The sequence below is a fragment of the Aureobasidium subglaciale genome, assembly GCF_000721755.1.
Source record: "Aureobasidium subglaciale EXF-2481 unplaced genomic scaffold scaffold_10, whole genome shotgun sequence".
NCBI classification, from domain to species: Eukaryota; Fungi; Ascomycota; class Dothideomycetes; order Dothideales; family Saccotheciaceae; genus Aureobasidium; species Aureobasidium subglaciale.
Window position 1 is genome coordinate 152,993 of NW_013566985.1, and position 26,259 is coordinate 179,251.

The following is a 26,259-nucleotide window of genomic DNA, read 5'->3' on the forward strand; positions in this document are numbered from 1 at the left end:
GGTCAGCTTGTAATCAATAGTGGGAAACACGTCCAAGGCACCTCAGCGACTGTGGTGTAAGCAGGTAGATTTCTATTGGTCATGACTAGGAGATACTGATGGTCTCGCAGCTGCCGTATTTCACGCCGACGCCTGCGCTCCACCGACGAAGAAAGAATAATCCGTGTAGCCCTTCTGAGGCGGAGACGCACCATAGAACGTGTCTCTGTCGTACTTGTTGAGAGGCAGACCCTCGGCCAACCGTCTGGGCAAATCCGGGTTGGCGATGAACCATCTGCCCATCACAATCGCGTCCGCGTCGTCAGATTCGAGCTTGGGCACAGCATTGTCGCGTGTGTAAGCACCGGCCGCGAAAAACTTGATGTCGGCCTTGGACAAAATTCTTCGGAACGGCAACAGCGAGTGGCCAATCTTGCGCGTTGCCTCAGCTTCGACACCCTTGCCAGGACCGTATGCTGACAGAGCGTCCATCTTGGCCTGCTCGTCAAGCACTTCGTCGAAGCGAGGCTCTACACTGTGGACATAGACTGGTCTGTGTTGTTGGGGTAGAGAAGCAAGTTGTTCGCATAGGTGAGCCCAGTGAGCATTGGGATCGCTGTCCTTTGTGTCCTGAAAGTAGTTGTAGGGCGAGAGACGAATGCCGACACGGTGCGAGCCGATAGCGTCGCAGACTGATTTGACGACTTCGATCGGGAAGCGACAGCGGTTCTCGACTGAGCCTCCGTATGTATCAGTCCTGACATTGACATTATCGTGAAGAAATTGATCCAGCAAGTAGCCGTTGGCACCTATCGCAAACGTCAGATAAAGAGCAGGATGAAAGATTCGAACAGGCTTACCATGAATCTCAACACCATCGAAGCCAGCTTCGATTGCACTCTTTGCGGCGGTACCAAAGTCTGCAACCACCTCTGCGATCTCCTCTGTGGTCATCTCCTTGGGTGGTGTGGCGCTGAAGTCTGTACCGTCAAGTGCTTTGCCCGAAATGGGGATGTTACTGGCACTGAGGGGCGTCTGACCACCAAGGAGTCCAGCCGGGGAGGCGCGTCCGGTATGCCACATCTGACAGAAGATGTAGCCGCCCTTGGCGTGTACGGCATCCGTCACGCGCTTCCAAGCAGTTAGCTGCTCTCCTGAGAACAGACCAGGAACTCCTGGATAACCACTCGCATAACGCGAAATGTCAGTGGCTTCTGTAAGTTGAAGACCTCCTTTGCTGGCTCTCTGGCCATAGTATTCAACCATGAGATCTGATGGGATGTTGATGCCCTCATCGTTCTTTGTACACCTCATTCTGGTCAACGGAGCCTGCACCAACTTGTGCTCGAGTGTGATATTTCCCAGCTTCCATGATTTGAAGAGAATGGTGTCCTTGAGAGGAGTGAATGCGGGAGGAGAGATAGCCGAAGGCATGATTGCTGGTGTGTCAAGAATACAAGATTGTATCGGGGATGGCGATGGTTGTGTGATTTGCACCAGGTCGACGACATTCTTAAGTATGCTCACAAGCCATCAAATCACTTGACTTTGACGTCCGGACATTAGCGTGGTGTCTGTAGGTGTACACAAGGTGGGGTGTTTCAGCATACTCTCGATTGTTCGAAGACATGATTGCACTTGAAGAGTGGGATCGGGCCTTGACTGACTGCAGCCGGTCATCACTTGCGGGCAGGTCCCGTATCAAGGTTCCCTTGGCGAGCTGGCCGAATAATCAGCCTACTATCTCGGAAGTCAAAGGTATGCTTGTGAGTTTGGTGCCATGAGAGGAGTGCGCGACTTGGAGCTTCGAGTAAGGTTGGGGTCACCTTTGACTTGGATTGCGCGAATCCCCACCTTTCCCGCTGAAGCTTACCGCAAAGTACACAAGTCCGCCAGCTCTCTCAAAATCCAAAGTCAGACTAGGTCACCGCTATAATATCAGCCACGACCTCTCGCGTTCGCCATCACATTTTGCAAAGTCTGAACTTCACTTCAATTAACCTTGATCGTACTCTCAACACTAAATCATGGGCAAAAAGAGAGTTCTAGTTGGTTACGGTGAGTGAATCCTGTATCATGCTGTGCTTATGTCGCTGACATTTCAAAGGTGTCGACATTGATGCAGTTGCCGGTTGGCTCGGTAGTTATGGCGGCGAGGATTCCACTAGCGACATCAGTCGAGGCATATGGGCCGGTACACACGGTACCAGAAGAGTGCTCAAACTCTTTGACAAGTACGACATCAAAGCAAGCTGGTTTATTCCAGGCCATACACTTGAGTCTTTTCCCGAAGACTGCGCAGCTGTGCGGGATGCTGGTCATGAGATTGGGCTACATGGTTACAGCCATGAAAATCCTGCAGACATGACTTTCGAGCAACAGAAGGATGTCCTGGATAAGACTTTCAAGATGCTGACTGAATTCTGTGGTAAGCCACCGCGTGGAAGTGTCGCTCCGTAAGTCAGATGCACGAATACAGTGTGAACAGGCCTGACCATCACAGATGGTGGGAGACGAGTAAAGAAGGCACAGAGCTCCTTCTATCCTATGGCATTGAATACGATCATTCAATGAGTCACGAAGATTGCCAGATGTACTGGCTACGGACAGGTGACACCTGGACAAAGATTGATTATGCGAAGAAAGCTGAAGAATGGATGAAGCCTCTGATTAAGGGTGAGGAGACAGGTCTTGTTGAGATTCCTGGAAGGTATGACATCTTGCGCGTCACTGGTAAGAAGATCACTGACAGCCATTAGCTGGTACATTGATGATTTGCCGCCCATGATGTTCATCAAGAACAGCGCCAACAGCCATGGCTGGGTGTAAGCCATATTACCAAGATTGTCGCTTTGACAGTGCTGACCGGGCTCGCCAGGAACCCTCGTGACATTGAAGATATATGGAAGGACCATTTCACGTACTACTATCGCGAATATGATGAGTTTATCTTTCCGATGACCATTCATCCTGGTACGTATGCTACGTCGGGTCGACTGAAAGGACGTTGTATTGACTGGCGAATCAGATGTCAGCGGAAGACCGCATGTTCTCTTGATGCATGAACGCATAATAGGTCAGTAGCCGCAATGCAAGTTGAGGCTCACCGGTGCTAACATCTATGCAGAATTCATCAATTCGCACGAAGGCGTTGAGTGGGTGACCTTTGAGCAAATGTCGGATGAGTTCAAGAGTAAGAATAAACCACCGGTCGGCGGTCTGATGCCTGCAAGTCGTGAGGAAGCGATGCGGAAAGCAAAATGTTGATAGCCACTACTCAAGTATCGTATTGAGCTTTTGTGAAATAATGAGTAATATTCGACGTAACTATCTCACCACCTTCTTACACCTCCGGTACAGATATGATTCGCTGATATTGACATGTCGTCAGATCCCTCTCTAAACTTGCTTGGCAAATTTTGACTTACGATAAGCTTATCAGTATACAGAATAGGCAGGATGCGGCGTTGGTCCGCCTATCGCAGCTCCCGCCGAACATGGGTCAACCCCACCCTTGCCTATGCTGACCACACATCTCCACTGCTCGTTGAATACAAGACAGAAATTTGGCAAAGATGTAGTACAGCACACAATTCAGTCTGCGACGTCCATCCTTTCGCCTCAGTCTCCAAGCATCACACACTATCAATCATGTGGCGTCTCTTCTCCCGCTCCTCGACGGAAACTCCGGCCAACAAACCCGAGCCACAGCGAAACCTGCCAGCAAGCTGGTACAGATCCGAGGCTCTATACCAGCTCGAGCGCCGGGCAATCTTCCAAAGGAGTTGGATCATCCTCACCCACTCTTTGAGATTCGCCAAAGCTGGAGATTACATGTCATTCATAGTCTCTGGCATCTCATTCTTCCTGGTTAAGGACCGCGAAGGCAACATTAATGGCTTTCACAATGTATGCAGACATCGAGCATTTCCTGTCGTACAATCTCAATGTGGTACGGCGAGCATCCTCAGCTGCAAATATCACGGCTGGTCTTATGGACTCAAAGGCAACCTCTCCAAAGCTCCCAGATTCGATACTGTGGAAGCCTTTGACAAGACTGAGCATGGTTTGCTTCCTATACACGTTCATATGGACAAAGCTGGGTTTATCTGGGTGAACTTGCAAGCCGGCGAGCCAGACATCAAATGGGATGACAAGTTCAAGGGCATCGACGACTCACCAAGGATGAAGATGTTCGATTTTGCCAAAGAGTTCAAATTTGATCATTACTGGGAGATGGATGTCAAAGCAAATTGGAAGTCATTGATTGACAATTACAATGAATGCTATCACTGCGCGACATCACACCCACTGATAGCTGGAGTTTCCGACCTGACGAAATACCGTGTCGACACTACAAATGGATACATGGAGCACAATATCTTCAACAAGTCACGGACCGATGAACAATTCAGAAGAAATATCACGTTCTTCTACCCAACAACATCTGTGACCGTAACGTGAGTCTGCCTCGCAAGCATCGACTCATACTTGAGCTGACATCTTCCAGGGACAACTTCTTCTACATACAACGCATGTTTCCAGTAACAGCCACAACCAGCAAGATCGAGTATGAAGTATTCCGCCACACAACGGCTGGTGATGAGGAGTTCAAAGCGATCAACGACTTCTACGTACAGGTACTCAACGAGGACAAGGAGCTATGCGAAGCCGCTCAAGAGAATCTGAGTGCCGGTGTCTTCGTGAATGGCGAATTGCATCCGGAGAAGGAGAAGGTTCGCACCCTTCAGCGCAAGGCCTCTTTGTGACGCTCTGCTAACTCGAATCTAGGGACCTTTGTACTTCCAGAAGAACGTGCGAGAAATGGTCATGGAGCATCGTAAGCGAGAAGAAGAGCAAGGCGGAAAGGAGATCTGGCCGGCAGTGCCAAAGGCAGTCAGCAGCGCGAAGGAAGACGAGGAAGAAAGCTTTGTGTCCAAACTAGACGAAGCCGCTGGTTGCATGTCGTCTCGAGTAGATCTAGCTTGGTAGTAGATTCCAGTCAGGGCGATCTTAGCCAGTCTGCGACTCAATTGTCAATCATATGGCCAGGAAGGCTCAGCTCATCGGAAGCAGTTATTTATTGAAGATCATGATCAACTACGACGGCTTCATACTCGAAAAACAATATCTCGCAATCTTCCATGCACCCTCCACTTTCTGACAGACAAAAATCTCCTGGTTGTGATGACCTTCCTGTGTATCCTTCTTGAGCCAATATTTCGTCCCTGCTGCAGTAGTTCTCGCAAACGCCCACTCACGATCCATTACAACGATTTCGTCGATGGAGAAGTCGATGTCAAGTTTGATGGTTGAGAAGATGCGTTCGTAGGATGTTTCGAGTGCTTCTTTGCCGACCGCTGGTTGATAGCCAGGCGCCATGAGAACACCGTCCTCAGTGTATATATCGAGAAGATCTGAGATGGAGCGGGAGGATAGTACAGAGCCATATGTATGGAGAAGAGTGGTGATTTGTTGTTGGTCAGACACTAACGAAATTAGCGCGGTGGTCTCTTTGAGGCCTTCCGAGGCTTGGCTTACTTTTTGTGTCGCAAGTTGCTCAGGTGGAAAAAGAGATGTGCTCGTGTGCACCTAACAGAGTGATGAAGATAATGTTATTCTACTTTCCGGCTAAAGTAATCTTGTGTCTGCACATAAATGGAGATCGGCTTCGGGAGTGAGACGTCGGAAAGGCTCCCCTATCGTTATTGGTCGCGGATTGAGTCCCAACTTTGCCCCCATCCTTGCGACAAGTGCGACATACTCTATGCAGACAAAGCACTGCAATCCAGATACTGAGGCATGGATGTACTTCCACCGTGCACCTGGCTATATTCTTGGTGCTTAGATGGAGGATTCTTGAAAATGGGGACGTGTTGATTGATTAGTAGTTGCAGCGACCGCAAAGATCGAAATCCAGCTTCCAAAGAGAAAAAATCCCCAACAGCCCAGACAAAATGTCCAGAGTATGAAAACGTATCCAACTCACTGCGACAGAGCTGACAAAGGTTAGTTTTCACTGACTGGTAGGACCGCACTCGTCACAGGCGGAGCCCGAGGCTGTGGCCTAGCCATGGCCGAAGGACTCGCTGAAGCAGGTGCGAATATTGCAATCTTCGACATGATTCAGCCCGACCCAGCATTCAAAGAACTGGCAACAAGATACAGTGTGAAAACGGCATTTTATAAAGTCGATGTGACATCCCCGGAGGACCTGAAAAGAGGCTTTGCAGAGTTCCAGCAGCAGTTTGACGGAGCCCTCGATATTTGCATCCCTTGCGCCGGGGTGAATAAGAATGTCAAGCTTCTTGAAACAACACCGGAGGATTTCGACAGGCTTGTGAATGCCAACATCAAGGGCGCTTACTTTACCATGCAACATGCCGCCAAGATGATGGTCGAAAACAAGACTAGATGTGGCTCTATCATTTTGGTCGCGTCCATCGCGGCTTCCAGGGCTGTCCGCGGTCAATACTCTTCAGCATACTGTGCGACCAAAGGAGCCGTTCGGGCGATGTGTGCGCCGTCAGCTGTCGAGCTTGCTGAGTATGGCATCCGCGTCAACACTATCTCACCGGGGTATATCAAGACAGAGATGACAGCGCCGTTCCCTCATCTACTCGAGAGCTGGAAATCGGAAGTCATGAATTACCGGATCGGCATGCCGGATGACATTCGTGGAGCTTGCATATTCTTAGCAAGTGACGCGAGCAGCTACATGACCGGTAACGATATTGCAGTAGACGGGTACGTTGACTCGACGCTCACTTTCACTATAACAATGACTGATGTCAACGCAGCGGTGTTTTGAACTGGTGATGGAAAGAAGAGTCGCGAGAAAAGATGATCGGTGAAGAACGCGGGATGATTGTTACGTTTAGCCGAGGTGGTTGGAGAACGTCACCCTGTCACGAATTCACATAATGAATTCGAATGCCATCAACGCTGTGCGATTTCAAAATCATCATTGAACCTCGTCATCTGGCGATTTTATTTCATGTCGTCTTCCAATCTTCACTTCACTGGGCAGAGAGGAGATAATTGTAGAGCAATAGGGTCGTTCACTCCGCTGACTCGCCGCGAAGAGTGGGGGTTTGAAGTGAGCGACAGCTTCGCCGACCGCGCTGTCGACGCCATCGTCAACAATCTTTCGATTTACACGACACGAAGTCCCTCACGTCAAAGACCTTTCCAAACTCACCGAAGTTTCCATCATGAGCCAGAAGCCAGCATCCTCGACGGTCCCAATCACTGTGACAGAGATCGAGGAAATCGCCAAAACAAGATTGCCGAAGAATGTCTACGACTACTACAGTTGCGGTGCAGATGAGCAGAAGGCGCTGGCTAGAAATCTCTACATGTTTGACCGGTAATCTCAAGTGAAAGCTGCCGACCATGTGTAGTTGCCTAACAAAATGCAGACTCCTAATCAGACCTCGTGTGATGATCGATGTGCGGAACATCGATACAAGCACAACAGTATTCGGCAAGCGCTACCCGTTCCCGGTGGCATTCGCGCCCAGTGCAATGCAGCAGCTCTGCCATCCTAGAGGAGAGCTCGAGACAGCAGAGGCCGCTGCAGCCCATGGCTTGTCAATGACCTTATCTTCCCAATCAACAACCAGCCTCGAAGATGTGGCAAAGGCATGCGACATCTCGAAGCTCGACGGTCCGGATTTCTGGTTCCAGCTTTACCTCACCCAAGACCCGGAGTACAGTTTGAAGTTGATCAAACGTGCTGAGACTGCTGGTTATACTGCTCTGGTACTTACAGTCGATACGCCGGTTCTTGGCAATCGTATCAACGAGAGAAAAACACCTTTGGTACTTCCGGAGGGTATGCATCTTGGGAATTATGACATTCCTAAAGGTCCAAAGAAGCCAGTTGCCGAGCGCATCTTTCTCAATGCTCACACAGTGGAGGAGGCCAACGAGATTGTCAAGCAATCTGGACCTACTATGCACAGCTCAAGTCTCACCTGGCAATACACACTCCCATGGCTCCGCAAGGCAACATCAATGAAGATCATTCTGAAAGGTGTCATGACCGAAGAGGACGCGAAGCTGGCTGTAGAGTACGGTGCAGATGCCATCGTCGTCTCCAACCATGGAGGAAGGTGAGTTCGAACAGGATGAATTTAGTCGCATGGACGACAGAAATTAACTCTACTAGACAATTGGACTTGGTTCCGGCTACCATCGAGGTTCTTCCTGCTATTGCTGACGCCGTAGCGGGACGAATTCCTGTCATCTTCGATGGAGGCGTCAGACGCGGCAGCGATATTTTCAAGGCACTTGCACTCGGAGCTGATCTTGTGCTCATTGGCCGTCCCGTACTGTGGGGCCTGAGCTACGATGGTAAGAAAGGAGTGGAGGCTGTAGTCAACATTCTCGAGAGAGAGTTTTCACGCACCATGACGTTGGCTGGCGTGAGAAGTATCAAGGAGATCACAAAGGACAGCTTGGGCATTGCAAAGAAAGATGGCTTTGGCATCGCAAAGCTCTGAGAAGCAGGAGATGAATCACCTAGTGCAGGTCTCCATGATTTGCAAATAACGAGTGAACATTGCACATACACAATTTCTGAAAGCTGATCACTTCGAAAGCCGTCCCTTGGAATTAAGAAAGAAACTCGCGGCGAATTAGTCGTTCTCATCTAAACAGGTTAAGCATATGCAGAGATCTACTGAGGCACCCCAACCACTCGATCGATACTAGAAGCAAGTCCTGCCAGCTCGATAGGTCTGCGTTGCCACTGGGCTCCGCTCTCACAAACCCCCATTCTTGCTCAAATAGCAGCACGGCCGTGAGTTTCAAACGGCAGCGCAAAAGAAATTATTCCCACAACGATCCACAGGCTAGCACTAACGTAGATGGGAGCAACACTGAAGTTCGTGTATGTGCCAATCAAGGACGCACAGATACCACCAAGTCGAAGCAAAGTTGCAGCTGTTCCAGTCGCAGTACCTCTGTGGGGAGCAGGGAAAGACTCGGGTGTAAAAGCATACATGATGGCGTATGCTACTCCACATCAGTACGGAACCGACCAAGTGATACAAGGCGCACTTACTAAAGTTTCCGAAAAGGCCGGTGATACAAGAGAACGCGAGATCTCCTGCTTTGTTATTCGCAGCAGTGTACGCGAAGAGGAAGATACCAGAGACGATTGCTGAGGCTCCTAACATCCAGCGTCGCCCGAGACGAGTGTTGACGAGTACTGCAGCGCTCAGAGGTCCGAAAACTGAGACGATGGATTGGATGCAGTAGTTGCGGTATGTGAGCGAGAGCGAAGAGTTCGTGGTAAACCTTTTTGCGAGGTAGGTGGGAATGAAATTGAAATACAGCGGATAAGCGATGCCTGTCGGAAGAATGGTGAGTCAAGAGCGAAGAATAAAAGGAGGTGAATAATAGAGGCAATCGACAAGGTAACGAAATGACTTACCAATGGTCAACCAGATCAACCAGATGATACTAGTATGCCGAGCCAACTGAGCATTGGCAAACAGGTTCTTATAGTTGATGGACTTGAAGTCTTTGAGATTCTCCTTGATGATGGCGCTGCGTGTGAGCTTGGTTGTTGCTCCGGCTTTGATCTCCCCGCCCGTGACTCTGTCGACTTCTTGGAGCATCTCGAGAGTGAGTGGTTCAGGCTTCTTGTTCCGGCGGGCGATGTAGTTGACGGCGTCAACCGCTTCGGCATCTCGTCCTTTGGAGATGAGGTAGCGAGGAGATTCGGGCATCTTGAAGATGGCGATACGGACGAAGGCGAATACAAGGGTCATTGCTCCCAGGGTGATCATTGTGTAGCGCCTAGTGAGGTCAGTAAGAGCCTTGTTCTATGGTTTCCACTGGCTTACCATCCCATGTTATCACTCCTTTTGCAAGTCGCAGGGGTGGAGTCGGTCGGGCAAGAGAAATTTGCCAGGAAGACCCAAGAGAGCAACGACACAATGACCTGCCCAAGCATCCACCAACTACTGAGAGCCTGATAAGAGTTAGTACAAGGAGCGCCTTCTTTAGGTTGTATGAGCATACAGTAAGCAGATACTGGTGCGAGCCAGGTACAAACTCGAGAAAGATCATCGAGTCGACAGGCACATTGCCACCAGCTGCCGTGCCAATGATTGTCCAGAAGATACAGAAAGCAGTAAAGTTATTCAGGCCGGCTACAGCAGTGCCAAACAGACCTCCAATGATCAACGTCGCGTTGAAAGCTGGCTTTCTTCCGATGAGATCAGCGCTTGTGCCCCAGAAGAAAGCACCAAAGATTAAGCCAGCGTAGTAGGCGACTGAGCTGAGAGTAATGTTTGTTACACCAGTAAACTCGAGTGCTACGGATGGTTGAATAGAACCGATGCCTTGCGACCAGCTTCTCGATGTCAGCATCGAAGCGGGTAATATCCTTGCCTGTCTGTGACTCACAAGTTGTCTGTGATCCAGCCGAACCCACTGACGACGAAGAGTTCCCATTGATATCTGGTTATATTTGTGAGTAGGTGTGAATGTCAAGGTGTCGCTTCTCAATATACCTTCCCATACCAATCTCTTCCATGCACTGGTTGACAATCTCCGACTTCATGCGGTAGCTGTCCGAGATGGAGCTGCCATAGAACTCGCGAGTGCGCTCATCGCCAATGTCGACCACGGTACCAATCTCTGTCTCAGGAGACATGTTCTCCCCTGCTGAGGAGGAGACATTCTTCTTTTCGTAGTCCATCTTGGTATGTATGAGTTGGGCTTGAATGGTGTAACTTCTTGAGATCGCGAAGAACATCAAGGAGCTTTATGGTCAATCAATGGTATACTTATGTTGAGGGACACATATATCATGTATGGTCAAGCGACTTATCAGATGTAATGCTTAGTATCGTGCTAGGGTACTCAGAGTGGTCAAAAAGGACTCGGCAGCTGAACGAAGGGTGGGGGTTTAGTCTTTGAGTGGCGTCGACTGATAGTGCCCTTCTCTGGGGATATCTGTAATGGATTCTACCACATATCGCATGCAACGTTGTTCGATAAGACTCCTTCGGATACCGTCATGGTTGACAACGATTCCAAAATTAGGGTACATTCGAGATGCTCTTAGACGGAATGGTGTTGATGCACTGTCTGCGAGCAAACTTGGCTAAGACTAATCTCGATGTAGTATTGGCTCTTTAATCTGAAGAACGTTCTCTAAAAGTATCACTAGTAGATGTATGAAGAGAAGCTTGATACAATGTTCATCTTATCTCATCCTTCTCAGGAAGCGAGCACAGAAGGAGCACCGTTGACGGTCTCTAAAGCTGTCTTTGGCTGCTCCTTGAACACCTTCGCAGCACCATAACTAGCCTTGTAGCTACCACCAACACAATCCATCACAGTAGTCGGAGGGTACTTTGGTGCCTGTCCTTCCTCTCGGCAGTTTGGTAGACAGTCAATGACGTAGTCTGGATTGCCGCTGTAGAAGAATGGTACCGAGTAGCGCTCCTTGCCTGACTTGTTGATAACGCGGTGGAGGTTGGATATGTATCTGTCATTGGCCCATCGCATGAACATGTTACCCAGATTGACCACGTAAGCACCCTTGACGGGGACAACCTGTCGCGTTGTTAGTGATGCATAGTGATTTAATCTTACAGCAGGTGTAACTCACATCGAGCCATTCGTTGTGCTCTTTATCGTACACCTGCAAGCCATCAACATCTCCTTGCATAAGCAAAGTGACCGATCCGAAATCAGTGTGGGCTCCGATACCTCTTGCCAGCTTCTCGTCAGAATCTGCGGGTTGTGGAGGATAATGAAGGTAACGGAGTGTCGCAACGGCGCCAGTGGTGAACTCTCTGAAATAGTCGTCCTTGAGATCAAGTGTCTGAGCAATGACAGCCAGTACATCTCTTGCCAATGCATGCATCTGACTGTAGTACTCCATGGACGTCGCACGGAAATCGTCAACCTCGAGCATAGTCTCAGGCCAGACATTCGGTCCACTGTTCAACTTTCTGCCCAGAAAGTATGGGTGGTCGGTAGATATCTCCTCCCCTATGAAGTAGCCTTCCTTGAGATCTGGGTTGGTTCCCAGCTCTAGTATTTGTGATCCAATGCGTTCGTATCCACGATTCCAAGTGTTGGAGTCTGGCACAAGTCAGTCATGGAATCGCCGGGTCGGAATTGAAAGAGAGACACACCTTTGTGAACTCTGTCCTTCTCTTCTTGAGGCTGTGCGAAGAAGTTCTTCACCCATTCGAGTACTTTTTCTTGTAGTTCTAAAGGTACTCTGTGACCAATAATTTGGAAGAAGCCATTGTGTAGACAGCACTTCTTGACTGCTGCTGTGAGCTCTAATTTTGCGGCTTCGTCATCGCCATAGAAGACTATACATATAGATCAGCATCACCAGTGAGAGCAGAGTCGAATTTACTTACCGGAGAAGTCGAGGATTGGTGGTGCTTCAGCAGGCATGATGAACGATTGGATAGTTTCAGACCTGTGCTAAGGAATATGTGAATCAACAATAAACCAGTAGAATATCTTTCCAATCATCTGGATATATCGTAAGTGCCGGCCACGTGTATAAGACTGGTGTTCGGCGTACGATAGGCGAATGTAAGCAAGCTTCATCAGCGGGCGGGCAAAGATGGGGTTGACTTTCCCCACCATGCGCCCCAAACAGCACAACGACAAGTGACAGTGAGTCAATCCCGCGACTTCTTATCTATTTCGCCATGTCCTTATCGTATCGGGGCCAGAACTTGAGGCCACTGGTACCCTGCGGGGCCGATTCTGAATCTGAATTGCTCCCTGCAACACGCGTGAGGCAGCGTTCTTCACGAGGTGGACGACCGGGTGAAGGCGAGCGTCGCAGGTGGTCATGTTGGAAGGTGCAATAGCAAATTGCAGGTGTATGATCATGTTGTTCAAGAGCATGGTAGAATCAAGACTAACAGTTTACATCTTTTTGATAGCTTAACAGACAAGGAAACTTCCGTAGTAGTCATCCAACCATGCTGAAGCTTGCGCACTACTTTCTGTGCTGCTTGGCCACGACTTCATAGCACCAACATATCCGTCAGGTCTTACGACTAACAGAGCAATTTGTTCATCCTCGAGAGCACCCGTCCACTTGTCGATACAATGCTGACCGCGAGTATCTTGTTGAGGCACATTGTCCAAGTATACCGTCCACTTGCTAGCTTGGAGCACCTCAGGGAGATCAGCTATTTCAAAGTCTGGTTTCGATGTGGTTGTAATGAGGCAAAAGGTCGAAAGACGGCTGCTGGCAACGTAGCGCTGAGGTTGGATGTAAGAATCTGATTCAGTAGGCGCCGGAGCTTGATCTTGGTACGAAGCTTCAAGTGCCTCAGAAGCCCGACCTAGGACTGAGTCGGAGGATGAGACATGTGCGCAGACAGATTTCATGAAGTCTTTCGACCGATGAACGTCTTTGCATACGAAGTAAGTCCGAAACTGCCCCAGCATTGGGATGTCAAGCTGAGCATCTACAGGATTTGCATCGATGTAGCGAGTGAGTTTTGCTGGTGGTAGCAGACTGCCTGGCTTCGCGCCGCCAGGTGTGTCAGTAACGCGGTTCAGGGGGTTGGCACCATATTCAACCCCTACTCCTGAGATGAAGCGAACGTTGGTCAAGAAATTGCGTGCGAGAGCCTTTGCGTCTCCGTCGTGGAATGCATTAGCATGCTCATAGTCGAAGTTGATCAGATCCTGGGCGATTTTGCGGCGTTCAAGTTCATAAGTTTCCAGTAAGGATGGTTTGGCGAGTCCACGGACGGCGAGATTGAGTTTCCAGGCCAGGTTAAGGGAGTCGTGCATTGAAGTATTCATACCCTGCGCCGCTTTAGGAGAGTGTGTGTGACTCGCGTCGCCGGCAATAAAGACACGTCTGGCGTCATCTGTGAACTTATTTGCGACTCGCTGGCCAATCTGGTAGATGCCGAACCACTCAACACTCTCCCATGATAGGCTGTAGGGCGCCAGAATTTGTCTCGCCCTATCTATGACAAACTCCTGAGTCGCCTTTTCCTTGTCAATAGGCGCATCCGACTCGGGTCGGAGCTCGATGTAGAGTCGCGTCAAATTACGCTCGCGCGGAATGCAAAGAACGTTACCAGCCTCTTCTGAGTAGACAACGACCTTGCTCCAGAGATCAGGGAAGTCTGTTTCTATAATACCGTCCAGCACACCCCAGATAGCTTCGGAAGATGAACCCTCAGCTCTGATATCAGGGATAGCTTTGCGGACTTGTGAGTGTGCGCCGTCGCAACCAACTAGATATTTTGACTGCCAGAGTCGCTCTTTTCCAATTGTGGCCGAGCGGCTGAACACATCGAGGGCTATTCCAGATCCATGATTTCTGTACTTCACAAAAGGAGAACTTCTGGTGACCTCAACCCCTCTGGTCTTCAAGTCTTGCAGAAAGATGTCTTCTACCATGCCTTGATGGACGAGAAGGATGTACGGGTCCAGAAGATCTACCATGGAAGGAAAATGCTCTGTTCGCTCTGTCCTCTTCAGAGGTGTATCTTTATCAGAGCTCTGTACAGAGCATCAGCGGTTGTAAGGTATCTTCGTTGATAAAGCACTTACCCAGAAACAGATGTCGTGGATTCGAACACCTCGCTGCAGCAATGGGTCGGCAAGACGCATCTGTTTCAAAGTCTCAATCGATTTTGGCTGCAATCCGTCTGCTCGACCAGTAGAAGTCTTGTCCGCTCTGTCGTCAAGAATGGTTGTCTTGACGCCAAAACGGACTAGATTGGCAGCCAGCATAAGTCCAGCGGGGCCTGCTCCGACGACTACAACATCTTGACCAGATATCCCATCAACTTCCAGACCCTCGATTACATGAGTAGGCGACATGGAGAATGCGATAAAGTAGCAACGTAAGGTGAGGCGATTAATTGATTGCGATCGGTATCAGGCAACAGAGAATCCAGAATAGCTTTCAAGGGTACGAGAGCTGTGATATGATCGCAGCTTGGGAAGTACAAGGATGTCATACTCGAGCTAGGCCCCATTGCTGTTGGACCATTGCTGCTCGAGCGGTGCAGTGGTTTGACGAGTTGAGTCGCATAGGGCAGGAAGCTTGCCCGCAACTTCCCCCACTTTTGATAAGCTCCGGCAAATCTACGGAAGGTCTCTTTGCCGAGATAGCGCTAAATTCGAGACGCATTGATGCGGCCATTCAACCCTTTTTCCCAGAATGCCAGCAGGTGAAGATAGCATGATAAGTGCAATGCATCCTTCGTCCGCTCGACAACTCCCATTCGACGGAAACATCTATGTATGTACAGATATCAGTTCCAGTGCCTCACGCTGCGAGGCACAAGAGTGGGCATGTCGGGTTGCGCAATGTAGTATAATATGAAGCTCGCAAGAGTGAATCTAGTAGTGTAAGTAGTCACACAGCACAGCATATCACCATGGAAAAAACGACCAAGCATGATTCGATCATCGTTCCAGTCGATCAAAAAGATACCTCGGGCGACATTCGACTAGTGGACGCAGCCTCTGAGAGAGCATATGTCTGGAAAATGGACTGCTATCTACTTCCATTTCTCTCTCTGATGTACTTTTTCAATTCGGTAGATCGAAGCAATCTCGGCAATGCGAAGACAGACGGTATCGATATCGACTTGCACTTCACAGGCAACCAGTATTCACTGCTGCTACTGCTTTTCTACATACCCAACGGCTTGTGCGATCTACCTTTGAACATGCTCACGAAACGCTTCTCCGGTCGCGTCATGTTGCCTGCACTGATGCTCGGTTGGGGAGCGATGGCACTGGTTCAATCCGCCGCAAAGAATTTCGGTGGTCTTCTAGCTCTCAGATTGGTTTTGGCAGTATTCGAAGCTGGCTTCTTTGCTGGAGCCGTGTTCTATCTTTCGCTCTTCTACGCACGTGGAGAGCTCGGATTTCGAATCGCCATCTTTTTTGGATCTGCTCTCCTCGCTTCGGCCTTTTCGGGCTTAATCTCGTATGGTGTGTTCCAGGTCCACAGCAGTCATGTCCAGGGATGGCAACTTTTATTTGTTATTGAGGGATCTTTGACCTGTATGGTGGCGCTTGTTGGATTCTTCTGGTTACCAGCCACTCCGGAATCTGCCTGGTTTCTTGACGACACGGAGAAGCTCGCAGCAAGGCTCCGTATGCTTCGTGATGGCTCATCTGAAGTTGGAACCGAATTCAATCTCAAAGACTGTTTTCGGACATGGAATAACTGGAAGTTCGCCTTGTGGTGCATAATCTCGTTCACCTACTCCGTGGCGTTCACCACCACTGCAACTTTCTTGCCTCAGATTGTTGCACGCTTGGGGTTTTCGGCTGTCAAGACCAACCTGTGGACGGTTGCACCTAATAGTGTTGGCTTTGTTGTCTTATTGTGCATCACCAAATCTTCAGACTACTTTCGTGAGAGAAGTTTGCACATTGTTCTGGCTCTATGCATCTCACTCACGGGCCTGATAATCCTCACTGCTATTGATGTTGTGGACAACAAGGCGGTGGCATACTTTGCATGCTTTCTACTCTGCTCAGGTGCATACATTCCTTCTTGCTTGGTACACTCGTGGCACAACAACAATAACGTCAATGAGAGCTCTCGGGCAGCTACTACAGGCCTCTTAGTCGGTCTGGGCAATCTGTCGGGTATCCTGAGTACCGCCACATTCCGAACAGAATATGCTCCTGCTTACAGACCAACGCTGATCACGACAGCGGCTTGCAACGTGACATGCATTGCATGCACTTTATGGCTCGGTATGTGGATGAAGATGGAAAACCGAAGAAGGAATAAAGCTCACAGTCAGCGAGGAGGTGTGCATATGGCTGACACGAGTGAGAATGTGCATGGCGAAGACGATCCGAGTTGGAGGTACTTCTCTTGATCGATCCGGATTGGAGTGCGAGTGGAGCTTGGTCTCCAACTAGCCATAGAATAGCAGTATACAATCTGCCTCAGAGGCTACCATGTCGCTACAACACGAGCACTGAAGCTCAAGCTGATCCTGTGTTGGTCGTGATGGTGGAGGCTTCGGATGACCCTGTTCCTCACGAATCCATGTCACGACTGCCTCAGTACACGTACGTACCTTGGTATATCAGGTCAGGATACAGCATTGAGAAAGCGCATATCTGTGGCAGCATGGTATGGAGATAAGTCACACGCTCCGAGCTGACTCGCGTAGTTTCTGCACCTATCTTGCATCGTCGAGATGGAGGTCTTGAGGCTTCATCAGAGGCTCTCTCTGAACGGATGCTGTGAGACGGCATGATTAAATTCGAGATCATGATCACTGTGCTCGAGCAAGGTCAGATCAATATCTCAGTGAGAAATTATCCGACCATCTCAACAGCTGTCAACTGTGTTCTCATCATTCACAAAGGTTGTTGTCTATAGTTGTGCCTGCTTGTGGATGCATGGCTGGCAGAGTGAATAGAGATGATTTGCCAGATCTTGTCGCCATGATTGCCAAAACACGCGGTGTCTGTTTGAAGATGGCCGTAGAGCTTCCTCCTGGACAGGCCTAAACTCTGCTTTCGGATTGCTGGTGAAGATACGTAATTCTTGACGCATGTCTGCACCTGCCATGCTTGGCCAACGGGCCTTGTTGCGCGCTTTGATCAGGCGGTGCTCTGTAGCAAGTCCCTTGTTGTCTAGGTCAGGATTTCGTGGACTGAATACTGGTGAATTGGAGATACACGTGCCAGTCAACGCTGACAGCTCTGTACCTCACGCGATCGTCTGGCGTGAACCTTGCACCCTCGGTTATATCGCGACCGTATGTGTTGGCCTCTGTAGCCCTAGACACCGTCTGCGTTCCATTCTATATTTCCCTCTGTCAGTGGGAGGCCAAGTCTACTTTGATCTGAGATCCATCGATCACTCCGTTCCACCACGCAACAGTATCAGTAGCCACTTGGCTCAGATACTCCTCAACATATGTCTTGTCTTCCGGTGACTCTGGCCTTTGCATGTTGAGGTATTGGTCGTGCATTTCCTGGATGGTAATTCGATTTGGTGCGTAGGCGTCACGAAAGGCTTTGTCTTGCTCTGACTCAGATTCGAGAGATTGCTGCTGGTATGCCATGTTGAACCTAGCTACCAGACCATGGCCCACAGAGAAGAGGTACAGGTTTTCGACATCGTCCGACGGTCGGGCCCGTCGGCCATAGATCTCGGCAGTGATCAACTCTTCGGCGGTGCTCACGCCAAACAGCTGGTCGTACTTGAGCCCGGTCATTGCGGACTTCGTGACGCCACGATAATTCAGTCGCTCGTCGGGCGTAAGCAACCTCTTCATCTCTGCTCGTACTGTGTCATAATCCACGGTTGAGTTGGGAGTAAGAGCCATGACGGATGTCGCTATAGTAAAGAGATATATGACTATATTGTAGCGCATGGTGTAAGCATATAGTTTGGTATATGAAAAGACAGTGGAGAACTGACATGGACTTTATTGGGCCAACAAGCCATTTATATAGCACGAGCTGTGTCAAGATGACGCAGATATGTTCTACCGTTGATCAGCTATCACGTTCAAGATACGAGCAGTTCGCATCCGCGCTTCTTACTAGCTCTCGAATGCAACCCCATGGATTTTCAGAAGCCCATATCAAGCTTTGTGATGATCGGAGTTCTGGCTGAAATACTGATAAGGTCGAGTATCCGCGAAGCTTTCGATAAAACACCGTTATTGATACCAAGCACGATTCTCTCTGTTTGGCAAGTTATCCACAATAAATTCGCCGAGTGGCATTGTACAAGAAGCGGTACTCGAGACGAGCGACCTACTTACAAGCCAACGGTCATTCCGCGCGTAAGGAAAGAGTGCAGATGGCGCGTCAAAGCTCTTATCCGCAAAATTTCGCGGACTTCTCCACGGTTTCGTGCGTAAATGTAGAAGGATTATACGCCTAGGGGACCACCCGATGATAGGTACTGACAGCAAGCCAGATGGAGAAATCAAGTTTCTTCGGCCGTAAGTATAATTAGATCAAGATTAACGGGCATCGCGTAGAGATTGGCGAGATCGAACATGCCCTTATACGGATAGGCATTATCCACGAAACAGCGGTCAGTCTGGTCGAAATCCATACACGGCCGGTCTTGATGGCATTTTGCGTCTTCATATCAGCGGCCACCCATGCTAAAGACGAGGGTCACGATGGCAAGAGCATCGAGGCAGGTCTGACAGATCTCCTCTCTTGTATGATGCCCAAGTATGTTATCATGTCAGATGACTTGCCGAGACTGCCTTCTAGGAAGATCGACCGTAACGTACTTAAGAAAATAGTCGGAGAAATGGACGCGACGGCTCTACAGAAATGCTTCCTCTAGTTTAAAACAAATAGGCTAGAAAGATAGACTAGAAAGCCACCCTTTATGCCTAGTAATAGGAAGGATTTTTCGCGGCCTATTATAGGTACAACGTTTCACTCTAAAGGATTCTAGCTACTCGAAGATAGCGGAGGATCTTAACGGATCATAGGAAGGGGAATTAGAAAGCAGGTTTGCCGGTATAGCTATGTACATCTCTGTCGATCTTACAGCTTAAAAAGTGACCATCATTAGTCGACTTAGAATAACACGAATCGAGCAAGGTACGAAGCAGCATATACTCTGGCATGCCGATTGCAAGCTTCGTACATGTTTTTTCTTAAGACTGTCATCTGTTTTGCTGACTTCGAGACGTAGGGTGTTCTCCGATGACTAGAAGCAAGTGACAAATTTAGCAGACAAAGAAAGCATAACCTAAAGATATCTTGCTGATTTCTGCATTAAGCTCATAACAGTCGATGCTCTCCAGGCAATGAATCTACGATATCGCCGTCACGCCATACTAATGTTCATAGTCAGAAAACAACCGTATGTGAGTTATCACTATTAGGTGATAAACAGCTCGCAGAACAAGAGCTGGCAGAATTTCACCGCCTTGACGAAGCGGTCTGCTGGACTCCATTACCTTTGTTCTTTTCTCGGCATGATTTTAAGATGAGCAACTTTCATGGGTGTCGACTATAGGTTCGGAACGAGTCTACCCTTACGTGAGTAGACGACTGGGGTTCTCCAATCACACGTCTTGAGAGAAAGTGTGCGCTACATGCACGGGTTAACAGCCGAGAATGGGAGGCGCGTCTGCACAAGAAGGTCAAGCTTTCATGCTTGCGACGATGCGCTACAGCATATTTTCCTATGCGTCAACCGCGTGAAGAACGGAAGATCTTCATTTTTCATCGACGTTCCTGCCATGGTTGACTCCCATCCATGACTGCGAAACTTAGTCATCCCCTTCTGCGGGGCTGACGGCAATTGCGGCGGGGTCTTGGAGAGCGATATATCCGAGCATACCACTCCAGACACACTTTCGCAACGACCAATCCCAGCCTTCTCAACACCTACACATCTTGTAATTGCATCATGCCAGAACTAACAGGCGACCCAAAACGACATGATCTCTCCTACTTCAAGGACTCATTAACCGGCAGCTGCCTCTGCGGCAGCATAACAGTAACAATAAACGACAACGAACTCTTCACAAAACCACGCGGTCACCTCTGTCACTGCGCAAACTGCCGCAAAACCTCTGGCTCTGTCGTATCTGCAAATCTCATCATGGAAGAAGAAAAAGTCGACATCAAAGACCGTGATGGGACGATGAAGATTTATGAGGATAAAGCTACGAATAGTGGAAATCCGGTATACAGGTACTTCTGCTCTGTGGATGGAAAGTGAGTTGCTGATGATGCGATAATGGAGGCGTTTGCTGATGGAAGAACAAGCCCAGTGATGTCGAAAGTTGATATGCTGCCTGGTAAGGCGATTATCAAGATGGGCATGATGCCTGTTATCCCAAAGCCTGAGATGGAGAGTTTTGCGGAGCATAAACACAGTTGGTTCAATAAGCCAGATGATATCTTGTCATACAAGATTCTGCGCACTGGAGAGTTGATGGATGAGTAGAGCGTCGCTGAGTCACGAAAATAAAAGACACTCGTTGTTCTCAAATACTCATTTTCGAAACCAGAGAGTCATGTATACGATGACTCGACTATCAACCAGTATAATTTCGCGTCGCTAATTCATACATCCTCTACACTCTAGAACCTCCTAGACAGGAAATTTGCTCAGCTATGACGGACTTACACTACCCTGATAAAACCACTCGCTATTAGACACAATCACAGAACATATCGAGGCTGGTCTCTCGAAGCCTCCTGCACAATACGAGCCTACAAAATCCGCAAAACTCGACAGGGACCCAAAAAGGCCCAACTCCTACAATAACCAATCCTCTCAACCTCCACCATACAAAAAGTCAGCACCGTGAAATGCCATCAAGACCAGAACAAGCCCCAACAAATACCACAGCGGACCCACCATCCTCCTCCGACAAAGAACATCACGCCAACCTGCCGCCCTAACAACAGCAGCTCTAGCAACTCTAGGCCCTGCCAATATCCAAGAAGCAGCAGCATATAAATATTACCGCTTCCGAGAGTGGTTGGAAACCCAACCATGCCCTTCTAGCTTTTTCGATCATCGCTCCATCTCCGCACAGACGCGTCTACTTGACAGATTCAGAAAGATGGAGAGGGATAAGCCAGAAGCAGATTCCAAGCTTCATAATGGCTTGATAGATCTTCAGCTCAAGAGAGGGAAAGTGGAGATGAGAGTGGGTGTCAAGACGTGGAAGCATGGCCAGAATATTCATAAGCACATGTGTTGGTTGAGGGACAAGTGGCTGGGTAAGGAAGTGGGTATTGTGTATCATATCAAAGGATAATGTGTAAATAAGTGTATTGGGTCTTATAAACAGAACTTGTTAGCGACTAGATTTGATCTAACCGTCTGCTGAGATTGACATCCCCACATCTGTCTGGTGTATGGAGGAGTTTCATGTAATGAGTAGACTGTCTTCGGGTCTTGCGGTAGACAAAATGGCATCTCGTAATTCGGCAATACGGTTATACTGGCGCTTCCATGTATTGGCTATGACAGGGCCAAGCTCGAGCCCCTCCGTACAAGGAGAGGATTCAAAAGATCGCCATTCAGACTCGTACACACAATCTGTTTGGTACTTTGTCCATTTCGAGATTGAGTATATGACATTGGCGACATGCAGCACCTCCACTCTAGCTGTATAGCCATCCCCTTCCGTGGTGCTGAGATTGCATCTAGTGGAGCTGCTGCGCTGTTTGCAAAGTCGATTGCGCGAATGCTGTCGTCGTCTGCGAGCAATAGATTGCGCAATGCGATATCAAACCGCAGCACTTTCTCATTTTGACAAGTCGCGACAAAGTCAACCACTTGCAAGATCCGGTGAATCTTTTGCTCCACGGAGGAGGGGGCTTGAGTCAAACGTGCTCTTCAAGATCTCCTTTGCTGTAGTACTCAAGCTCCATTCCATTTGTCGTGATTTTCAAACATTTGGCGATGTTGCTCACGCCTTATAAGCGGCGGTACACTTCTTTCTCGACATCCAAACTGTTGATCAGCCAAACGTAGTCCTTGTCAGGCTCTAGAGATCCATCCAGGAGCTTGGTCGCGTTCAACGTGGGAATTTTCATGACAGACGAAGGACCATTCCTGAATACAAAGCCATCAATTCCACGACCGATGATATTGTCTGCGCTGACAGGTGTTTCGTCTGCAAGCATCAACTGGATGATACGAAATGACCCAATATCCATGATGTGATGGAGGTGTTGCGAAGAGAATGTTTCCTCTGTGAAAGAACACAGCGTCCGTTTTTATCTTCGGAAGTGGGTGGAAATTCACTGGTCCGGAAAGTGATACGCAGAGGTGGTTACCAAGCCGTGGCCGCCGCCTACGATCGATTGAAGCAAATTGCAGCTAGCCGAAGCGCCTACATCTTGGGAAGCTGCGATTGATCGAAAATACCCCTATCCAGATGCGCATACAAGATGCTTTAACGTGGTTGTGCTGGCGCGTGATCGTCTTCCTCTTCGTGCCTGATTCCGAGTCCTGTATTCTAATATCATCTTCCAAGTCGCGCCTTGATCGTTGTGAGCAAATCGGACACCAAGAAAGGCTTCGGCATAACCGCGTCGATTCCTGCAGCCAGCGCACGGTCAACCTGTCCCTTTCGCACGTTTGCAGTGATCGCAATCACCTCCAAGTGCCTCGTCAACTTGCCTGCTGCTTCCATGGACCTAATTTCCCTGCAGGCGGAAAGACCATCCATGACTGGCATCTCCAGATCCATTAATACGATATCTAGCTTGTGACCAGCACCAGCTGCTTCTTCCCACACGTCAGCGCGGCGTAATGTTTCCAGTGCCTCCAGTCCATGGTTCGCGACGTAGACGATGCAGCCGGCTTTCACCAGTTGTTTCTTCAAGATCGCCTGATTGATTAAATTATCCTTGAATTATCAGATGCGCAGATCATATGTGGTTTTCATTCAAACTTACTTCAACAAGCAGAACATGGTACGCCACCTTGGGTAGTGAAGTTTTCTCCTGCGGAACCTTTGGACTGGGTTGTGTTTTCAGCCGTTGCAATGCCTTTGGTTCTTCCTTGACCGCAGTATCTTGTACCACTTTCAAAGCTTCAGTGTTTTCTAATTGTCGAAACACCAGTTCTTGTGTCAATCTGAGAGATGGTTCCGAAGACGGTGTGGGTGGATTCGGCATGCGGCGAGCCTTGATGTAGAAAGCGAAAGTACTTCCTTGTCCTGGCTCTGAAACTACGCCCATGCTTCCATTTTGCTTCTCGGAAAGTGTGTGGGATATGAAGAGCCCTAGTCCGCTACCTCCATACTTGATTGAAGTCTTGGGACTTGCTTGTTGGAATCTTTGAAATAGTCGGCAACGTTCTTCTTCGGTCATTCCTGGTCCAGTATCGGTGACGCAGAAACTTAGATAGATCTGCTCGCCATCTCCCCATTCTTCTGCTAAAGTGACGTCTTCGTGTTGGCGTTTCGAATCTGCCCAAACAAGGCCCATTCCGATTGAGTCCTTTGGCTCTTCCAGTGATACTCCGTATCGAACAGTCACGCAGCGATGGCGCTCCAACCTTGTAAACTTGATCGCGTTCGACAGAAGATTAATCAGGATTTGAGTCACCCTCAGAGGATCGCACAGTGCCCAATTGAGTCCTAGCTCATCGATTGACTTGTGTGCCTCAATCTTCATGTCTATGTCTGCCGCAGTGATGTTGGCCTGAAGCATCTTCACAGCATTCTCAGCAAGATCTAGAGGCTTGACCGGGCTTGGCGACAAAGATAGAAGCATGAAATCCATCTTTGACAAGACAAGGACATCGTCCACGATCTTTTTCTGGTGGTCCGCACAAAAGATGATCGTCTTGGCTGCTTCTATGTTGTCTTGTATGATATGCAAATAGTGGTCCGCGGTGGCGTCCGAGTCCTGATGATCGTCCAGCGACGCAGCAATACCATTGGCTAATTGCAGCATAGCCGATAGAGGGTTGCGGACCTCGTGTGATATCGCGTCGGTGAACTCACTTTGCTGCCGTTTGGCTTCTTGAGCTTCTTGGGCAGCGCGAGCTTGCCATGCTTCGGCCCACTTCAGACGGCTCACCTCCGTCATACAAGCCATAACGGACTTGATCTCTCCGTCCTCCTTGTATGGAACAGCCGAGATGAGTACAGTCGCGGGTATGGGAGGTCCGAGTGGTGGAGTCCACAGTCTGTTCATCCGGAACTCAGTTGTGTAGGTTGGGGCACCTGCTGCTACCGCCTCCCATGCGGCAAATATCTTTGCTTGATCTTCTTCCAAGACATGAGCTTTGAAAGGCAGATGCAGCTCTGAAAATCCAGACGTGGGCTCCTGCCCAATGATTTTGAAGTAGTGTTCGTTGGCCCACAGGACGTTCCCGTCCAGACTTAGATGTTCAAGGCCAATGTCCAGATGGTCGGCCATGTATCTCATATGGTGTTCACTAGCAGCCAACTTAGTTTCCAGACGGGACTGGCGTGCTGTCGACTCCTCTGTGGATATTAGGAAGCCTATAGACGAGGACAGCTGTGACGAAAGATCGCGCATAAATTGTTCGTGGTCGTCATCGATCGGCCTCCTTGGATTGGTTCCGATCATCAAGAAGCCATACGGGCGGCCAGCGTTCGACAATGGTATAGCGCAGATGTGTTGTGATGGTTCTTCGAAGCCCTGCCATTGCACTCCGTCAAATTCTGGCCCGCATGGCGATGTGACCGGATGGTCCCTTGCCGCCTGCAGGAGGGGGTAGATGCCCTCCTCGCTATCGAGAGATCCTTGCCCTTCGGCAAGTTTGTGGTCTTCCGGTATTCCAATGCTTCCAGATAATTTGATTTTCTGAGAACCTTTGGTCGAAGGTGCGCTGTGATTTTCCGACGACCAGACTAAAGCCAGGGGGACGTCCAATGGATTCGTGCGGAAACAACTGATAAGATGAGACCCAATAGTGTCAGAGGTACAGCCTTCCGGAAGAGCAGCAATCAAATTCAGCATGTTTCGTCGGCGGTCAGTAATTTTCTGTCTGGTGACCTCGGCCAATGAGTTGTAAAATCCCTGGACTCGTCCGTCGTCTCCGCGAAGAGGATTGAAGTTGCCAGTAAAAAATGTCTCCTCGAGAAAGTTATTTCGCTTGACCATCAGAGGAATCTCCACTACTGGGACAGCTTTCTTCGTTTGCGTTGCCATATCAAAGACGGGCATGATGTTGTCCACGATCTCTGGGTATACCTCTGCAAAACCGTGTCCCATCAGGAAAGGGTGAGAGCGTCCGGCAGCTTCAACGAAAGCTTCATTGTAGATTGCGATTTTGTCCGGACCCCTGATGTCACGTCAATGTGGTTCATGCGCGTAGAGAATGACATTGCAAGCTTTGTACTCACCAATAAATGCAACCGGGACGATTGTCAGCAAAGACTTGGTACGTATAGAGACGAAGTGTGACTCCCCAAGACTCGACAGGGCCAAGCGACGTGTAATGCCACGGGAAAGATCTGAAGAAGCGGGCATGATCACTATCTGGAATATCCTGGGTCCAGTCTACTCCATCTGGAGATGCAGGCCCGAGTGGGATACCGTCTCTTTCCATGTCATGTCTGTCAAAGGAGAGTCTGGCGGGACGTCGCGCGCCCAAACGTGGCTCTCGCGAGATGTTGTTTTCACCTGATCGAGATCTTGCCGACCGTGGCCGGACCCATCGGTCGATTGTGGCTTGCCGGATCTCGAGCTCTGCAACTGCCAAGCCGAACGCGGAAACGGTCAATGACCGATTTTATGATGGAATTGTGCGAATCCCATGCG

General features: G+C 49.2%; 13 protein-coding genes across 13 annotated transcripts; 7 read left to right on the forward strand and 6 right to left on the reverse strand.

The window, feature by feature from the left end:
- Positions 1 to 11: 11 nt before the first annotated feature.
- On the reverse strand, positions 12 to 1,665 carry AUEXF2481DRAFT_39831 (uncharacterized protein). Its single transcript, XM_013488387.1, has 2 exons — positions 111 to 1,665; positions 12 to 56 (listed from the first exon to the last, which is right to left on the reverse strand). The coding sequence occupies exon 1, from the start codon at positions 1,411 to 1,413 to the stop codon at positions 121 to 123; it is 1,293 nt and encodes a 430-aa protein (XP_013343841.1). The 5' UTR covers positions 1,414 to 1,665; the 3' UTR covers positions 12 to 56; positions 111 to 120.
- A 45-nt stretch (positions 1,666 to 1,710) lies between these two features.
- AUEXF2481DRAFT_213219 (uncharacterized protein) lies at positions 1,711 to 3,315 on the forward strand. The gene is made up of 7 exons (XM_013488510.1): positions 1,711 to 2,037; positions 2,087 to 2,435; positions 2,483 to 2,689; positions 2,739 to 2,804; positions 2,858 to 2,952; positions 3,008 to 3,055; positions 3,107 to 3,315. The coding sequence occupies exons 1-7, from the start codon at positions 2,007 to 2,009 to the stop codon at positions 3,244 to 3,246; spliced, it is 936 nt and encodes a 311-aa protein (XP_013343964.1). The 5' UTR covers positions 1,711 to 2,006; the 3' UTR covers positions 3,247 to 3,315.
- A 192-nt stretch (positions 3,316 to 3,507) lies between these two features.
- AUEXF2481DRAFT_97600 (uncharacterized protein) lies at positions 3,508 to 5,322 on the forward strand. The gene is made up of 3 exons (XM_013488511.1): positions 3,508 to 4,439; positions 4,490 to 4,715; positions 4,771 to 5,322. Exons 1-3 carry the CDS (start codon positions 3,631 to 3,633, stop codon positions 4,969 to 4,971), a joined length of 1,236 nt encoding a protein of 411 aa, XP_013343965.1. The 5' UTR covers positions 3,508 to 3,630; the 3' UTR covers positions 4,972 to 5,322.
- On the reverse strand, positions 5,026 to 5,467 carry AUEXF2481DRAFT_213444 (uncharacterized protein). The gene has a single exon (XM_013488512.1). The coding sequence runs from the start codon at positions 5,359 to 5,361 to the stop codon at positions 5,080 to 5,082; it is 282 nt and encodes a 93-aa protein (XP_013343966.1). The 5' UTR covers positions 5,362 to 5,467; the 3' UTR covers positions 5,026 to 5,079.
- A 585-nt stretch (positions 5,468 to 6,052) lies between these two features.
- AUEXF2481DRAFT_4904 (uncharacterized protein) lies at positions 6,053 to 6,798 on the forward strand (the record flags this gene model as incomplete). Its single annotated transcript, XM_013488261.1, has 2 exons — positions 6,053 to 6,726; positions 6,780 to 6,798. The coding sequence occupies 2 exons, from the start codon at positions 6,053 to 6,055 to the stop codon at positions 6,796 to 6,798; spliced, it is 693 nt and encodes a 230-aa protein (XP_013343715.1).
- Positions 6,799 to 6,946: 148 nt separating this feature from the next.
- Positions 6,947 to 8,665, forward strand: AUEXF2481DRAFT_213447 (uncharacterized protein). Its single transcript, XM_013488513.1, has 3 exons — positions 6,947 to 7,348; positions 7,401 to 8,096; positions 8,153 to 8,665. Exons 1-3 carry the CDS (start codon positions 7,194 to 7,196, stop codon positions 8,484 to 8,486), a joined length of 1,185 nt encoding a protein of 394 aa, XP_013343967.1. The 5' UTR covers positions 6,947 to 7,193; the 3' UTR covers positions 8,487 to 8,665.
- Positions 8,666 to 8,767: 102 nt separating this feature from the next.
- On the reverse strand, positions 8,768 to 12,536 carry AUEXF2481DRAFT_97605 (uncharacterized protein; the record flags this gene model as incomplete). The annotated part of the gene is given in 12 exon segments (XM_013488514.1): positions 8,768 to 9,003; positions 9,023 to 9,337; positions 9,422 to 9,789; positions 9,837 to 9,964; positions 10,015 to 10,348; positions 10,402 to 10,455; positions 10,509 to 10,730; positions 11,168 to 11,205; positions 11,254 to 11,559; positions 11,615 to 12,093; positions 12,147 to 12,332; positions 12,384 to 12,536. 12 exon segments carry the CDS (start codon positions 12,418 to 12,420, stop codon positions 8,768 to 8,770), a joined length of 2,703 nt encoding a protein of 900 aa, XP_013343968.1. The 5' UTR covers positions 12,421 to 12,536.
- A 388-nt stretch (positions 12,537 to 12,924) lies between these two features.
- Positions 12,925 to 14,835, reverse strand: AUEXF2481DRAFT_65486 (uncharacterized protein; the record flags this gene model as incomplete). Its single annotated transcript, XM_013488452.1, has 2 exons — positions 12,925 to 14,511; positions 14,563 to 14,835. 2 exons carry the CDS (start codon positions 14,833 to 14,835, stop codon positions 12,925 to 12,927), a joined length of 1,860 nt encoding a protein of 619 aa, XP_013343906.1.
- Positions 14,836 to 15,542: 707 nt separating this feature from the next.
- On the forward strand, positions 15,543 to 16,865 carry AUEXF2481DRAFT_46971 (uncharacterized protein; the record flags this gene model as incomplete). The annotated part of the gene is made up of 1 exon (XM_013488439.1): positions 15,543 to 16,865. The coding sequence occupies one exon, from the start codon at positions 15,543 to 15,545 to the stop codon at positions 16,863 to 16,865; it is 1,323 nt and encodes a 440-aa protein (XP_013343893.1).
- Positions 16,866 to 17,819: 954 nt separating this feature from the next.
- On the reverse strand, positions 17,820 to 18,380 carry AUEXF2481DRAFT_29379 (uncharacterized protein; the record flags this gene model as incomplete). The annotated part of the gene is made up of 1 exon (XM_013488326.1): positions 17,820 to 18,380. The coding sequence occupies one exon, from the start codon at positions 18,378 to 18,380 to the stop codon at positions 17,820 to 17,822; it is 561 nt and encodes a 186-aa protein (XP_013343780.1).
- A 683-nt stretch (positions 18,381 to 19,063) lies between these two features.
- AUEXF2481DRAFT_39840 (uncharacterized protein) lies at positions 19,064 to 19,500 on the forward strand. Its single transcript, XM_013488388.1, has one exon. The coding sequence runs from the start codon at positions 19,091 to 19,093 to the stop codon at positions 19,316 to 19,318; it is 228 nt and encodes a 75-aa protein (XP_013343842.1). The 5' UTR covers positions 19,064 to 19,090; the 3' UTR covers positions 19,319 to 19,500.
- An 898-nt stretch (positions 19,501 to 20,398) lies between these two features.
- AUEXF2481DRAFT_4911 (uncharacterized protein) lies at positions 20,399 to 20,941 on the forward strand (the record flags this gene model as incomplete). Its single annotated transcript, XM_013488262.1, has 2 exons — positions 20,399 to 20,709; positions 20,761 to 20,941. 2 exons carry the CDS (start codon positions 20,399 to 20,401, stop codon positions 20,939 to 20,941), a joined length of 492 nt encoding a protein of 163 aa, XP_013343716.1.
- A 2,038-nt stretch (positions 20,942 to 22,979) lies between these two features.
- Positions 22,980 to 26,047, reverse strand: AUEXF2481DRAFT_46972 (uncharacterized protein; the record flags this gene model as incomplete). Its single annotated transcript, XM_013488440.1, has 3 exons — positions 22,980 to 23,366; positions 23,581 to 25,780; positions 25,842 to 26,047. The coding sequence occupies 3 exons, from the start codon at positions 26,045 to 26,047 to the stop codon at positions 22,980 to 22,982; spliced, it is 2,793 nt and encodes a 930-aa protein (XP_013343894.1).
- Positions 26,048 to 26,259: the final 212 nt, after the last annotated feature.

Excerpts from the sequence above, each read along its gene's own strand:
- AUEXF2481DRAFT_39831 (XM_013488387.1), bottom strand. The coding sequence starts at position 1,413 with ATGCCTTCGGCTATCTCTCCTCCCGCATTCACTCCTCTCAAGGACACC.
- AUEXF2481DRAFT_213219 (XM_013488510.1), top strand. The coding sequence starts at position 2,007 with ATGGGCAAAAAGAGAGTTCTAGTTGGTTACG. Across the intron at positions 2,690-2,738 it reads CTTGTTGAGATTCCTGGAAG|CTGGTACATTGATGATTTGC; the intron begins GTATGACATCTT and ends GACAGCCATTAG. Across the intron at positions 2,805-2,857 it reads GCCAACAGCCATGGCTGGGT|GAACCCTCGTGACATTGAAG; the intron begins GTAAGCCATATT and ends CGGGCTCGCCAG.
- AUEXF2481DRAFT_97600 (XM_013488511.1), top strand. The coding sequence starts at position 3,631 with ATGTGGCGTCTCTTCTCCCGCTCCTCGACGGAAACTCCGGCCAACAAA. Across the intron at positions 4,440-4,489 it reads ACAACATCTGTGACCGTAAC|GGACAACTTCTTCTACATAC; the intron begins GTGAGTCTGCCT and ends GACATCTTCCAG. Across the intron at positions 4,716-4,770 it reads TGCATCCGGAGAAGGAGAAG|GGACCTTTGTACTTCCAGAA; the intron begins GTTCGCACCCTT and ends ACTCGAATCTAG.
- AUEXF2481DRAFT_213444 (XM_013488512.1), bottom strand. The coding sequence starts at position 5,361 with ATGGCGCCTGGCTATCAACCAGCGGTCGGCAAAGAAGCACTCGAAACA.
- AUEXF2481DRAFT_213447 (XM_013488513.1), top strand. The coding sequence starts at position 7,194 with ATGAGCCAGAAGCCAGCATCCTCGACGGTCCCAATCACTGTGACAGAG. Across the intron at positions 7,349-7,400 it reads AATCTCTACATGTTTGACCG|ACTCCTAATCAGACCTCGTG; the intron begins GTAATCTCAAGT and ends AACAAAATGCAG. Across the intron at positions 8,097-8,152 it reads GTCTCCAACCATGGAGGAAG|ACAATTGGACTTGGTTCCGG; the intron begins GTGAGTTCGAAC and ends TAACTCTACTAG.
- AUEXF2481DRAFT_39840 (XM_013488388.1), top strand. The coding sequence starts at position 19,091 with ATGGCATTTTGCGTCTTCATATCAGCGGCCACCCATGCTAAAGACGAG.